The sequence below is a fragment of the Alosa alosa genome, chromosome 6 (genome assembly GCF_017589495.1).
Source record: "Alosa alosa isolate M-15738 ecotype Scorff River chromosome 6, AALO_Geno_1.1, whole genome shotgun sequence".
In the NCBI taxonomy this organism is placed as follows: domain Eukaryota; kingdom Metazoa; phylum Chordata; class Actinopteri; order Clupeiformes; family Clupeidae; genus Alosa; species Alosa alosa.
The window spans coordinates 2,764,805-2,778,843 of NC_063194.1; the positions used below are offsets into that span (position 1 = coordinate 2,764,805).

The 14,039-nt window shown below is 40.1% G+C and overlaps 1 protein-coding gene across 1 annotated transcript; it reads left to right on the forward strand.

Annotated features, from left to right (window-relative positions):
• Positions 1 to 9,791: 9,791 nt before the first annotated feature.
• Positions 9,792 to 13,430, forward strand: LOC125296064 (zinc finger protein 600-like). Its single transcript, XM_048245722.1, has 4 exons — positions 9,792 to 10,295; positions 10,442 to 10,551; positions 10,688 to 10,799; positions 11,644 to 13,430. Exons 1-4 carry the CDS (start codon positions 9,989 to 9,991, stop codon positions 12,627 to 12,629), a joined length of 1,515 nt encoding a protein of 504 aa, XP_048101679.1. The 5' UTR covers positions 9,792 to 9,988; the 3' UTR covers positions 12,630 to 13,430.
• Positions 13,431 to 14,039: the final 609 nt, after the last annotated feature.

Sequence of the window (14,039 nt, forward strand, 5' to 3'; positions counted from 1 at the left end):
GACGAGGTTGCCTCAGATGCTCCACCCTACTTCTCCTTTCCACCCTCTTACGCACGAGGGACTCGCAAGCATGTGTCGCTCTGTTTGCCCCCCCCCTCCACCCAAGAAATCCACACAGCCGTAAACGTCATGACTGACAACAGAGGTCAAAGACATTACAGAACAGCTATGTGGTGTGAGTTCCATTATACATTCTGTGTGACAACAATGCTTTACATGAACAACAGGACTGACCTAATCTGTAAACATCCCCATCAGAGATAATATGGATGAGACAACAGGCCACTGTAGGGTACAAGAAACTATGTCTTTACCCTCACTGGTTGAGATACTGTATGCACCTATGCATCTCTCTCTTACCATTGTGATCCTGAGACCCCCACCCCCCACTTCACCCACCCAAGGGGCTGTTAATGGTGGCGCATGCAGGGGCATTCCAAGGTAACAGGGGCATATCAGTTCATTTGCACTGGTGCTATTGAGTCCAACATGTTCTGTCTTTTAGCAGCTTTTTCCTCAAGCCCTCTTGGAACCTCAACCGCATACCTCAACCGCATGCCTCAACCGCATTACCTCAGCTTCCTTCACTACTTGCTTAACCTTTAACCAGATGTCCTCTTTATCCAGGACATGTCCTCTTTTTGAGACCTGAAAATCGTCCAGGATTTTGTTCTTCTAGAACCTCAAATGTGTTTACAGCAAATTTGCATTGCGTTTCTCTCTGTGGTTCACAAATTAGTTTCATAAAAGCCTTTTGAGGCAGCGTTTTCTCTTGTGTTTTCTTTTTCACAAACCAAAAAGAGGACACGATCTGGTCACCCTTTAACCACCATGTTATGATCACTTCCTCTCATGGTGCTATTTCCCTGACTGTATATTTCAAATGCTGTGAGCTGAAAGACGGAAATATCAGAGCCACAAATGGATGACCACTATCATATTTGCTGTTTGCAAGAGGAGAGGACTTCCACTTTGGGCAGACTAAGACCTTGTCACATTGACATCAACAGGAGACTCACAGGATTTCACCAAAACATGGCCCATCATTTCTCTTTGGACAAGCTGCAGGTTTAGTACCCTGGAGACCCAAGTCTGAGACCAGGTGGGGTGACTGCTCTCTCCCTTCACTACAAACACAATAGTGCTGATTTTGGTGTATGCAACACTGAAATGGACCAATGAAACAAACATTATTTGTCTGGTCTTTTCTCTGGCAGAAAAATCACAGTATCCCTTTTGATCGATCCAACCGATTTCACTAATTGTAAGAGTCTATGAACCAGAGATGTAAAAGTCTGGCTTCAGAAAGTAAAAGCCTTGTCATGTATTGGTTCTAAGCGAATGCGTAGACCAAAGCCTGAATACCTAAACTTCTTGTAGCATACTTTACAGTAAAAATGTGTAGCCATAGTTTAAACACATTCTCTGCTTTTCACATTGTTTGCAATTCTGCAACACACGTATTGCAAAGTACTACACATGATTTCTTACATTAGACACTTTGTTCAAAAGTGAAATCTCCTGTTATCATTGAGAAAACACTTATTTTCAAAATGCAAGCACATCTAATTGATAAAACCCACACCCATATCTGAAAACACTTACAGAGAACCATCAGTCTTAGGCTTAGCACTACAAATAGACTTCAGGTAAGTTATTGTGCTGTTCAAGTGTGTACTTTTACATTGAGTACTGTTCTGTATTTGCCCCTTTACTCCCCATTATAAAACCCATCACAGAATTATTTTCAGTGGGCCAATGAAAAGTATATGACCACCAACCACACACTTGCATGCCTCTTTTGCAAGCAATGGAAGGGGCATGCAGAGACATTGAGGTGTCAGGTGTCAGTTCAATATGGCACACAAGGTGATATTTTCCCCATTGCCTAGCCCAAGAGGACATCACTTGTGATGTCTACAAGGACTTGTGGCCAGATCTGAACCCCCACACACACACACACACATATATGTGTGTTTTTTAGTAGCAATTTTTCCAATGTTTTTATTCTTTTTTTCCTTTTGTTTTGTTGCTACATTTTTTATTTGTTTAGAACACATTCACTTCAGTATTGTATTTATAAGTGTGATTCTACTTTTCTTTATTTCTGTAAGAACACATCAGTGTGTTGCTGTGGATTTGAAAGAGTAATTCAAACGGTGCATGTGTGTATGATTTTGTTGCAATAATTACATTTTTAGAAAGGATTGTTGAGTTTTGATTCCAGTGTTTCATTTTGATATAGATGTGAGTTTGGTTTTCTCCAAGTGCTGTCTTATTTGGCTGTAGAGTTTTGACATAATGAGCTAAATTCTGCAAAAAGTGTGTAAGCAATAGGCAAAAACGATATATACTGTATATATATTGCAGTATTGCATATATTGCATATTGCAGTATTGCAGTATAGGTCAATACTGTACCTATACTGTACTGTAAACAAAACACAAATTCAACAAGAAAATGTAATTGTACAAAATAAATAGTAGGCAGGTCTTTGATCCTACCTTCATTTGGGATCTGGTCACAACCTCATCTACATCGAAAAATAATCTTGCGGGCTAAGAAATGGGGAACATATCACCTTGTGTTTCATATCCACCCTTGACCTGCTCCCACCTCAATGTCTCTACATGCCTCTTCCATTGCTTGCAGAAGAGGCATGCATGTGGTTGGTGGTCATATTTAATTGGCACACTGGAAATAATTATTCAATAGGTTTTAGAAATGGGAAGTAAAGGGACAAGTACAAAACTGTACATGGTCAATGTACACAATTCAAGGTACCAGCTCCTCCAACCAGCACGAATAATAGATTAACCAAATGTGACAGTACAACGAATCCTTGCCAAACTGGGTTAGAGGAGCTGGTAGGGGCAGTTGGTAAGTGTTCTTAACAGTCTTCTGTAATAAACTCTGGGTTCATTAACTACGTTGTTGGTGCTTTGTTTTATGTGTAGGGACCCTGTAGTGTAGTGGTTGATCAACGGAAAATACTGTCTCCACGGCTTATGTGATGTGTTTTAATGCAGAAAAAGACCCTGGGGTCAATTTTCGCTGGAGCTACACTTTACAGTGTTTAAAAGTTTGTTTTAGTGTGTAAGCAATGGGTCAAAACTGTAAGAGTTGTGCTAATTGGTATCAGCTGATTAAGTGAATGGTTGGAACAAAAATGTGGCAGGACTTTTACTTTCTGAAGCCGGACTTTTACATCTCTGCTATGAACATGAAGGTGTCACTATTTTGTTTGAAATGCAGGTACAAGGTTGTGTACAGGTCATATCAGTATAGTTGTGGTTGTGTATTACATAGAAATCCAGTCTTATTAGAATTAGCTGAGAATGCTCTTGACATCATAAAGTCAAGTGTGGCCTTTCCAGTTTTTCTCGATTGTTTACACGAAAGCATGCCTCACACACACAAATCACATACATGCCCCACACACAAATAAAAAAACACACACACACAATGGGCAAACCCCCTCAATTCTCCTGCAAAATTAAACTTTACATTCAAAACAATGTTATTTCTTCTCAACATGGTATTTTATTTTCAAATGACACACACAAACCATCATATGACTAGACATTTATAAGAACCAGTAGAACACTGACATGCTCAGTGTAAAACACTATCACGAATGGAATGGATTTTTGTTCAGTGTTACACTTACTACAGACAGTTTATACATAAGTTTGTTGTAAAATATTTGAGAATATTGTTTTTATACTCAGAACACACAAATACACGGTAACAAATAGGCCTATATTTTATTTTTCCCACAAAAACAATGTACACAGTGCAGTCCCAACCAACACAAAGTTGCACATACAGTGGTCTACATACAAAACAACAGAAGAATTTACAGTTACAGTAAAAAAAACTATGCTGCATCCTCTCTTCTCTTTCGGTTTGGCCACAGCACCTCATACACATCACAAGCATTATGCTAAAGCTCTGATTGCTAATTGTAAAACTGTGAGACAGGTGTTTGCTCATGTGATGAGTCAGTGTGTATAGTAGGGAAATTAACTTTAGAATTTGAATGGCAGTGTGTTCCTTATGAAAACAAGAGATTTTCTTCATGAAAATTGTGCCAAATTCAGAGAATTGTGTATAGTATTTCGAAACAAGTGTGTTTTAGAACTGCAATTTCAGTGTAAAGCAGGAATTGTGCTTGTAGTTTTGCAGAATTGGTTCAGGGGGTTGGTGCACAAGTTACATGTTGTGGTCATTGTGTCTCAAGTACCAGTATATGCGTAAACAATTGAGAAAAACTGTAAGGCCACTGTGATGACTATGTGATAAGAGAGTTATGCTGACCCCTAGTGTACAAGTTAGAAATGGACCATGAATAAGAATCATCTCACAATGAGGCTCTACACATTCTCACAATGTCCCATTCCAATCCTTTCTCATATCATTTCACTTTGAAGCTCCATATCAATGTTCAGAGCTCACCTCCTATCCCCTCCTTAATTCATTCTCTTTTGTCTTTGTGTTTCTCCAAGTAAGTAAATAAGTCATTTTCATTTGTATGGCACATTTCCTTCCAAAGGGCTTCACAGACTAGGCTCATGTCCAGTGTCTAAATTAGGCCACGACATCCTAGATTTGATTACATGTATCCTTACCTTGTCTTGTAACCCTCTCCTTGACATTTATCTCTCACAGTTGCACTAGTCAAATGAGCCCAGACCAGAGGCTATTAGACTGACTTGGCAATTGAATTTCAAGAAGCACATTTTACACAGCCTCAAAGTGGCCCATACATTCCAACCAATTTAAGTGTAGTTAAATAGTTAACCATAGTTACTTACTTAAATAGTTAAACATAGTATACATACCTTGCAGTCTTCCCATGCTTCCTTTAGAGGATACACTCTGTGGTTAGTGTGGCTCCCATCCTTATAGCAAAACTCACAAACAGGACACAAATCCGCCACACAGAAGTAAATCAGTTTCTCGTCATGCTCCTCACATAGCTGCATCAGGGATGCATCAGATTTTTTACTGCACATGGGGCATTCCTGAGAGTTCTGCTCCTCCCAGAACTGAGCCAGGCAGAACTGGCAAAAGCTGCAGCCACAGGCCATGCAGGAGAGGACCACTGGGACATTGAAAATTTCTCCACACACACTGCAGGAGGGATCCTCCTCGATGAACGCAGAGGTTTCAGCCTCCATGCTGCAGGCAAAGCTCTGGACTTATGAGTCTATAAGAGGCTGAGCGATACTCTATGTACTCTATGTACTATGCATGCCCCAGTGTCAGCGGCAGATTTAGTTACAGCCCCATGCCCCCTCCCTTTCACCCAAAACATTCACAAGCACACACACACACACACAAGTCATGTCTGTAAGTCATGTTTGTTTTTATTACTGTCATGCATATGAACCTGAGGTAAATGTCAAATGTTACTCAGTCACTAGGGCAGATAGAATGGTTATGCATTCATCTGAATGAAGTTTCTCATAATTTGGAATCCAGTGGAGGGAGTGTGTGAACTCGGACTGATCATGCAGATTCAATCTGCAGTACAAAAGCCTTACACAGACACAAATAAAGTGGAATTCCTTCACATTAACTTCCATTTACCAAGTTTAATAATAACAATAATAATAATAATGATGGTGATAATAATAATTATTATTATTATGATTACATTTTTTTTAAAGTGTGTCAAATAAGCAAACAAGTTTTGTTCAACACTCATTTAGATTGACTTTCGTGGTAATACACATTGGTGTTATACCAACCAATTTTATTTTACATAGCTTTGGTGTAACTCCAGTTTGGTGTATCTCCAGTCTTATAGGGCAGCCAGAAGTCTTGCCATGACTGCCCTTCACCGTCATGCCCGTTTGCACTGGTGTCGGCAACACGTGCACTGGAACCTGAACATGTGGAGGAACGTTATGTTCAGTGATGTTTCCAGATTCTGGACTCATGGGATTGGATGCCATCCCACAGCAGTGTGTGAACAGGCTGGTGACCAGCATGAAGAGGAGGTGCCAGGCTGTTGTGGCTGTATATGGTTCTCCCACACGCTACTGAGGATCCTGTTTGTGAAATTAACTAGATGTACCGCATAGCGGTACAAAATATGACCGCCGCTCAGTCCTGTACATCCGTTCCGCGAAAATAAATCACACTTCAATTTGTCTCCATATTTTACTCCATCCCCACTCTTGAAACTTTTGTGTATGCTTGTTTGGCATGCCTGAGTGTGTGTGTGTGCGGCTGCACAGAAAGTACCCTACTGGTGCTGAAAAGGTGAATAGATTGTAGAATAGCCAAAGAAGATGTAGAATTGTTATAAAACCTTTAAAATCTCTAAACAATCACAAGTAGGGCAGTTCATCACAGTTCATCCATTGCAACTGGATTGATGAAAGGTCACTTACACCTGTAGGCTACATTGTATTTGGGAAAAGCAAAAGGTATCAGCATAATGTTATTTATTTATTTATTTTTATGTATTTATAAACAAAAACATCTCTGTCAGTTCCATGCCGTTTTCAACAGCTATCAAAAACAAAGGTCATTTTGGATGGATGGATTTTTTGTGAATGTTTCTTCTTCTACATAAGATTTTAGTCATCTTTAGTTCATGTAATACTTTTATTGTCAATGCACAAATTAAGTAACAGTAGTCTGAAACGTTATTGTTAATGCACAAATTAAGTAACAGTAGCCTAGTCTGAAACGAAGTGCTGTTTTACATCTAACCAGTGGTGCAAATAACTGACATGTCCAAATGGGCCTTGATGAAATCGTCGCTAGACTGTTCATACACATTTTAACGGGCCAACGTTGAAGAGCTTTTGTCCGTTATTGTTAGTGCAAATATAGGCTGATTCATGTTCCCTTGCATTGTTTAACTGAGGTCCATGGCTAGTCTGGCTTTCATCAGACCAAGCTCAATCTTTTAAGAAATCAAAAATAAATAGCGGGCAGATCAGGCTGGGTTCACCCAGCCTAGTCCATAGGCACCCGATATTGTTTAATTTTCGATTGAGATATACGCTCTGGCTATTCTAAATGCAAAAATGCATCAGGGAGTTATGACAAAACGGTAACTAACAAACTAGATCCTAATAGAAAGTTGTTAGCTTCCCTAAGCTACAGGTAGGATTATAAGGTAGGCCTATTGACAACATAAATTGTCAATAGGCTATGCTAGCGACACAAATAAAATCTCCTTTGAAACCAATGGAAACTACGCCTTACAGTATCAAGCGGACTTAAACTGTCATATCGCGGGCGAAAAGTTGTAATAACATTCACGCAACTCCATGAGTCAATGAAAGCGCAAAATGAAGTAGCCACTTCTAAATGGGACCTACTACACAGTAGCTTAAGGTGTTTTGCTAAAACAGCCATAATGAAATGAAGGTGTCATTGTTTGGATACTTCACACACGTGCTTTTTAATTTCACAGACTACAACTACCAAGCTGTAATCAAAGCACATCGATTCCCCTCTCACACCCTGCGCACTTAAAACAAAATAAACAGGCGTCTCAGTCTCCGCGATGTATAGGCAAAACTGCATCAGACCCGGTGTAGCGTTGGTAAATCTTCCATTGCACAGAATGATTTTGTAGCACGTGCAATAAATGACAGTCGAAAGATACAAACAGTGCTGCTATACATTTGCTTGGTATAACCGCATTTATAGTTTTCTACAAATGCAATAAATCAAATGCCTCCATCACTCAACCAGCGCTAACGGTAACATTACCTAGGTCCTTATTGATATTACAAGATTAGCGTACCTGCAGTAAAAACCAAGCATGTCCGATAAACATCCTCAGATTTATTTAGGCTTCAAGAAGAAATGGGAATTACACTTCATGTGAACATCGTCCTATCCTTATTAGATGTTAAGCTGCGGTAAATTACAGTCCTTGTATGAAGCGTCCATTGTTTTTTCCAACCCCTTTTAACTTCCAACAAAATTACGTCTCACTGCAACGATCGCCATCTAGTGGACAAAGCGACTACTTCTACGCCAATACTGAAAATGCAGCCATGATGATGATGATGAATATTTATTTTGGCTTTCTTTTAATCCTACTGATTTTCATTTTTACCGGGAGGGGAATCACAAATGAGTGATTATGAGCCAGGTTTATGTGGGCCCTTGAGACCAACATACCATAAAAGATTCACAGAGAACTGTGTCTGCCCTACCCTCCCTTCGGGGTCCAGTCCAGCGGGGGCTGCAGATGAAAACGAAAAATGACGGTTCCATGCTATCCATATGGGGGTACATGCTCACCAAGTTTTGTGTACCCGGTCTTTCAGTGTCCGGGAATCCTTGTTGGTGTCGTCACTAAATGTACACATAAATTATTTTATTGTAAGGCCCCCATGAACGAAAGTACACAAAACTTGGCATGCATTCAGAGGGTGTCATAATGATCCTACACTTTTAATTTTGTGCAGTTTTGACCTTGTCAGCCAGAGATATTGAGATGAAAACACCTAATTTTATGCTTTTTCATTTTTAACTAGGTGGCGCTATACATGAAATAAGTGGTAATGGGATGGGTTGACATGCCCCCTTAAGACCAACATACAAAAAAGGTGGACCTCCTAGGCCCTACGGTTCTCGAGATATTCACAGAAAACTGTCTCCGGCCACCTACAGGCCAGTTGGTGTATAGTAACATAAATTAATTTATTTGTGGCCCCCCATGAACGGAATTCCACAAAACTTGGCGTGCATACAGAGGGTGTCATAATGATCCTACACTTCCAATTTTGTGCAGTTTGACTATGTTAGGTCACAGATACCTTCAATTACACCACCTCATTTTTACTTTTTGTGTTTAACTAGGTGGCGCTATACATGAAATGAGTGGTTATGGAATGCGTTGACATGGCCCCCTTGAGATCAACATACAAAAAAAATAATGGTCCTCCTAAACCTTACGGTTCTCGAGATATTCACAGAAAACTGTGTCTGCCCTACCCTCCTTTCGGGGGTGCAGTCCAGCGTGGGGGGCTACAGATCAAAACGAAAAACGATGGTTCCATGCTATCCATATGGGGTTACATGCCCACCAAGTTTTGTCTACCCCGGTCTTTCAGTGTCGGGAATCATTGACGGAAATTTGGACATGCGAAAAAAGAAAAAAAAAAAAAAAAAATCTGACTAAACCTATATGACCGCCGCTTCGCTGCGCGGCGGTCATAATAAATTGTAAAATTGCCAATATGTCTTGTTTCTTCAAACTTCAATCATCCAATCCACCAAACACCAAACGAGTCAATGGTAGAATAAGCTGTTTGGCATTGGCAGAGAAGATTTGGCCATGTTTTCATGGGCGCAACCCACATACTCAGCTCTGCTGCTCATCCCACAAGTGCATGTACCTTATACTACAAATGGGGCACCATTTGAAAGGGAACAGGCTTTCCAACAGTAGGCTATAAGATGTATTGCCAAAAATAACTGTTACCACAGAGAAATAATTTACCAAACACAAATGTCCTTACTTTTTGTGCTAAGTTTAGTAATAGGCCCTACTTGGGAGCCTTGCCCTCCAGCCTAGCCTATGTCCCAAAATATACTGTCCTGTGCGATTACAATAATATGTTGTGTCCCAAAATACTAGAAGATTCATGTAGTTATCTTTCGTAGACTAACAAACTGCATAAACTCTCTTAGATCTCTTGAATTAGATTTCATATGTAGTTTTTGCAACTGACCGGGGGTAAAAAAAAAATCTTCTTCGGCTATTGGACAAAACTAGTGTCAAGTGATGCAGCCTAACCCGGAAAAAGAAGTTGGAGGCGCCTTCATCCACTCGTCTCACTCGATTTTATGTTGATATTGCGAAAATATCAAAATTACTTAAAATATACTACTTAAGTGCGTCTATTAAATAGCTGTTTCATATTTAAAACGTTTTGATAGCACTTAAGCTGTAGTGCGAAGACAATTGCGTTGTGTAGTGGTTTTAATAACAGTTTTCACGATGGCGAAGTGTGATTCGTTTCACATGCAGCTAACAACCATCATGGATATAATGACCAAAACGACTTTGGCTCAAATATGTAGACTCTTCGAAGAGGACTCGTCGAAATTAAGAAGAGAAATGTCAAGGGTGATGGAGGAAAATAGAGTCCTCCAAGACCGATTGCGTCACCTTGAAATAGAACTTAATATCACGCGACAAGTGGAAAAAGGAGCACACGAACGTACAAAGACATACCATACCCATACCATAGAAATACAGACGGTAGAAACCCACCAAGGCGTCGAGAAAGAGAATAACGTTACAGGTAACCATAACACTTTCTTCTGTAGAAATTGCCTATTGTTGTTAATTCTAACATCGGGTTTGATGAACACAACCGCGGCACGTAATGATATATTCAGTGTAGCAGCTAGCAGCTAGCCTGATTTCTGTGTCAAAATATTTTATCAGGTCTTAACCGTGCACCATCAATCGATGGGATATTTGGGAAGGAGTGGTGTGCAGACCTATGGAAAGATGGAGTGTCGCGGGGACGTACTTCTGATTACTTTGTGGATGAGGTAAGTAAGAATCGTTATTGTGTGACATACGAAAGCATGTTACACACAAATAAATCATTAAGGAGGTGACCACCTGTTGTGAAGTTGGGATGTGGGTGTAACGTTAGATCCAATCTGCTTCTCTGTTCTGATACAGTGCAGGGAGGACGAACAAGACCAAATTGAGCTGCTGACCATAAAGGAGGAGGAGTCAGAAGTAGACATCTGTGACAGCAGCAGCCGCCATCAAAGCACTCCGACCAAAAAGAGTAAATACGATAACGTGTTCAATTCTTTGGTGCACTAAACTAAAGGTTGTGTCTGCCCTTATGCAGTTGTCTATTAAGAAGAGAGTGTTCACTATGTTTTTGTGTGGTATGCTACTATATCTGCATAGATAGCAACAGATTATAAAAAAAATACTTTTGTGTGTGTGCAAAATATCCTGAGTTTAATTTGAATGCATACACATATACAAACAAAAGTAGGCCACCAATGTGACTACTACTCCTTTAACTGATTTTGGAGGAGGAAACAAAGTGGTTTAATTAATACACTGTTTGACTAAGTATGGGGTCTCTTGTAGATTAGACATGGGAAATAAGAACCGCACAGGTTTTGAATTGAACAGCAAAAAAGTTGTAGTGTGTGTTGCAGTTAAAGGTGCAGTCAGGGATTTTGCAGGAAGTAGCGTTTGTTTGTGTTTATGTTTACATTTATTAGTAGATACTTTTGTGCAAAAAAATGTACATTTTAACCAAGGACCAAATAAAACACACCAATGTAGCACACCCCTAACTTCAGTATTCCCAGAGAACAGAGACCATATTTTTTTCAGTGTACCCACAAAATTGGCAGCTAGCGGTCGATAATAGTTGAATATGACAAAAAATGTTATGGGCTTGAAATTGTGGCCTTTAATGTGTCTTTCTTGATGTCCTGCAGTGTCACTTTTGCATGTGCACATTGTAATGATGCTGTTCAGATTACACATATTCAGCCCTTTATGTTACCATTAGTGGTAATGGTCCTTACGACTCACTGAACTTGTTTTCACAGCACATATCTGCCATTACTTACAGACCATTTCATAGCGGTTTCTCTTGGCTTTAGAGGGAAGCTGTGTGTCCGACAGAAGCGAGACATCATCCGCTGATGGACATGTCCCAGACACAGTCAGGAAAAAGGAGGAAGGAGCCTCCATTTCTGAAGACTCCACTGAGGGCTGTGACAATCTGCTGGACTCATCCAGAGTCTCTGAGGGTCAAGAAACAGACTTCATTAACCTGGATGGAACCACTGGGAACTATATCATGACAGTGGCTGCAGCTCCCTGCATGGGATACGATCAACACTGTGTCCCAATTGAGTACGAGTATGAGGCCGGAGAGGGGGAAGAAGTGATCAGAGAGCTTATAGCCTTTGAAGGGCTATCTGAAAACCCCTCACAACAAGCTTTCCTGGAGACGCAAGCTTTTATAGGGGATGGAGGTGAGGAGTCCTTCAATTATTTTGACAGATTTGACCTTCAGGCACACCTTCAGCAAACTCCAAAGAGGAAGAACAAGTTCAACTGCAAACTATGCAGGAAGAAATACACCAAGTACGAAACCCTCAAGACGCACATGAGGGTTCACAAGAGAGAGACCATAAACCGATGCCGGGTTTGCAAGAGTGTGTTCCCGCAAAAGAACCTTCTCAGAACTCACAAGTGCGCTGTCGCCCTGGCCAACGTCAAGAGCGGGGCCAAGCACTGCTGCGAGTACTGCGGTAGGGCCTTCACCACCAGTGCCAACCTGCGGGTGCACTACGCCGTCCACACGGGTGAGAGACCACACAAGTGCGACATCTGCGGGAAGAGCTTCACCCAGAAGGGCAACCTGAACATCCACAGACGCATCCACACCGGCGAGAAGCCCTTCTCCTGCCCCGTGTGCAACAAAGGCTTCTCCCAGAAAATTAACCTGCGGCACCATTTGCCCATCCACGGGAAGGCTGACAAACTCCCGAAGGAAAATTGCACACCCAGCAAGAAAGCGAAGGAAGATTGCACACCCAGCTTGGACAAGAAAGCGAAGGAAACTAAAACTACCGATTGACCTATTTTTGTTTTCTTTTAAATGTAATTATTTCTTTTATTTCAGGTCATTGTTTTTTTTAACCGGCTGATAGAAGTGTTTATTTTTTATAAATATATACATGTTGGGTCATTTGTTTATAATGCCAACATACTTTAACAAAGCATACACTATTCAATGTGTTAGCCTATATCAAAACATAATACAAAGCTATATGTGTGTATATATATATATATATATATATATATATATATATACTGTAGCTGCATTTATGAATTTGAATAGTATGGCATGGTGTTTTCTGTGAGGTTCATGGCATCTCATCAAACCCATCTGTATTGATTTATTACAAGCAATTACAGAAGTGATTTCAAGGTTGCGTTTTGTTTCAGTGTATTAAACAATCAAACTGGTTAAATGCATCCAAACCAGTTTAACAGGGCTTTTAGGTGTTGGAAATGGTACTGTAGGTCTCTTGGCTGGCCAGCTAATGTAGTTCAGATCTGTATTTGTATGCAATTGAGTATACCGCATCTAAAAGACAGATTATAACTCTGAGTTTAATCGTTGTTACAGATACATTAAATGAAACAACAGTCAGAGCTTTGACAGACCAGTCAATCAGCAACATGTCTTACGTTAGCAGTATTTCTGTTTGTTTGTTTGTTTGTTTGTTTATCTTTAGTATGTTTATTGCTCATCATTTCAGCCCGTTTCTGTGTGATGCTTGGATTTCCTTGGTCCACAGTTGTACATTGTATTTTGTCTAAAACTTGCAAACTAAGTAGTTACAAAAGTCATTAAAACGGCATGTTACTTTAATGTTTCCTGTGTAACTGATCTTTTTTTTTTTTGCTGTGGTTTAGGGAACCAGTAACCTTAGTCTAGGGGGCTGTCCTGTTTTGCAACTGCATCAAGTCCTTCTAGAGGGACTTTGTACACTTGTTCAGCAGCAGCTGCTGCCAGCATAGATAAGTGCTTCTTCTGTCAGAAGCAGACAAAAGAGCGTCTTCATGAGGTGTCCTTTTTAAATGCAGGCAACCAACAAAGAACTATAAGTAATATTTTGAAATCAATTACTTTTAACAGGTAGCCAGTGTAAAAATGCTCATATTTTGTTCATATTTTTTGTGTGTGTTAGCAGCTGCATTTTGAATAAGCTGTAAGCTCTTTAGACAGGTATTATTACAGCCAGCATAATAGCATTACAATAGTCGATCCTTGAAATGACCAAAGGACTTCCTTATCTTTGAAATGTTCCTTAAATGGTAAAATTAAGTTTTGGTGATCTGTTTTATGTGATTACATAGTGCTAGGTCCTGGTCAATTATAACTCCTAGGTTTTTAACACTTGTGGATGAGGTCAGTGGAAGATCACTATATGTAACCTGTGATGTGGATAGGATATCCCTCATCTTTTTAGAACCTAAA

Bases quoted from the DNA above. Each gene is read 5' to 3' on its own strand.
- LOC125296064 (XM_048245722.1), top strand. From the start codon at position 9,989: ATGGCGAAGTGTGATTCGTTTCACATGCAGCTAACAACCATCATGGAT. The intron at 10,296-10,441 runs GTAACCATAACA...ATATTTTATCAG, and splicing joins GAAAGAGAATAACGTTACAG to GTCTTAACCGTGCACCATCA. The intron at 10,552-10,687 runs GTAAGTAAGAAT...GTTCTGATACAG, and splicing joins CTGATTACTTTGTGGATGAG to TGCAGGGAGGACGAACAAGA.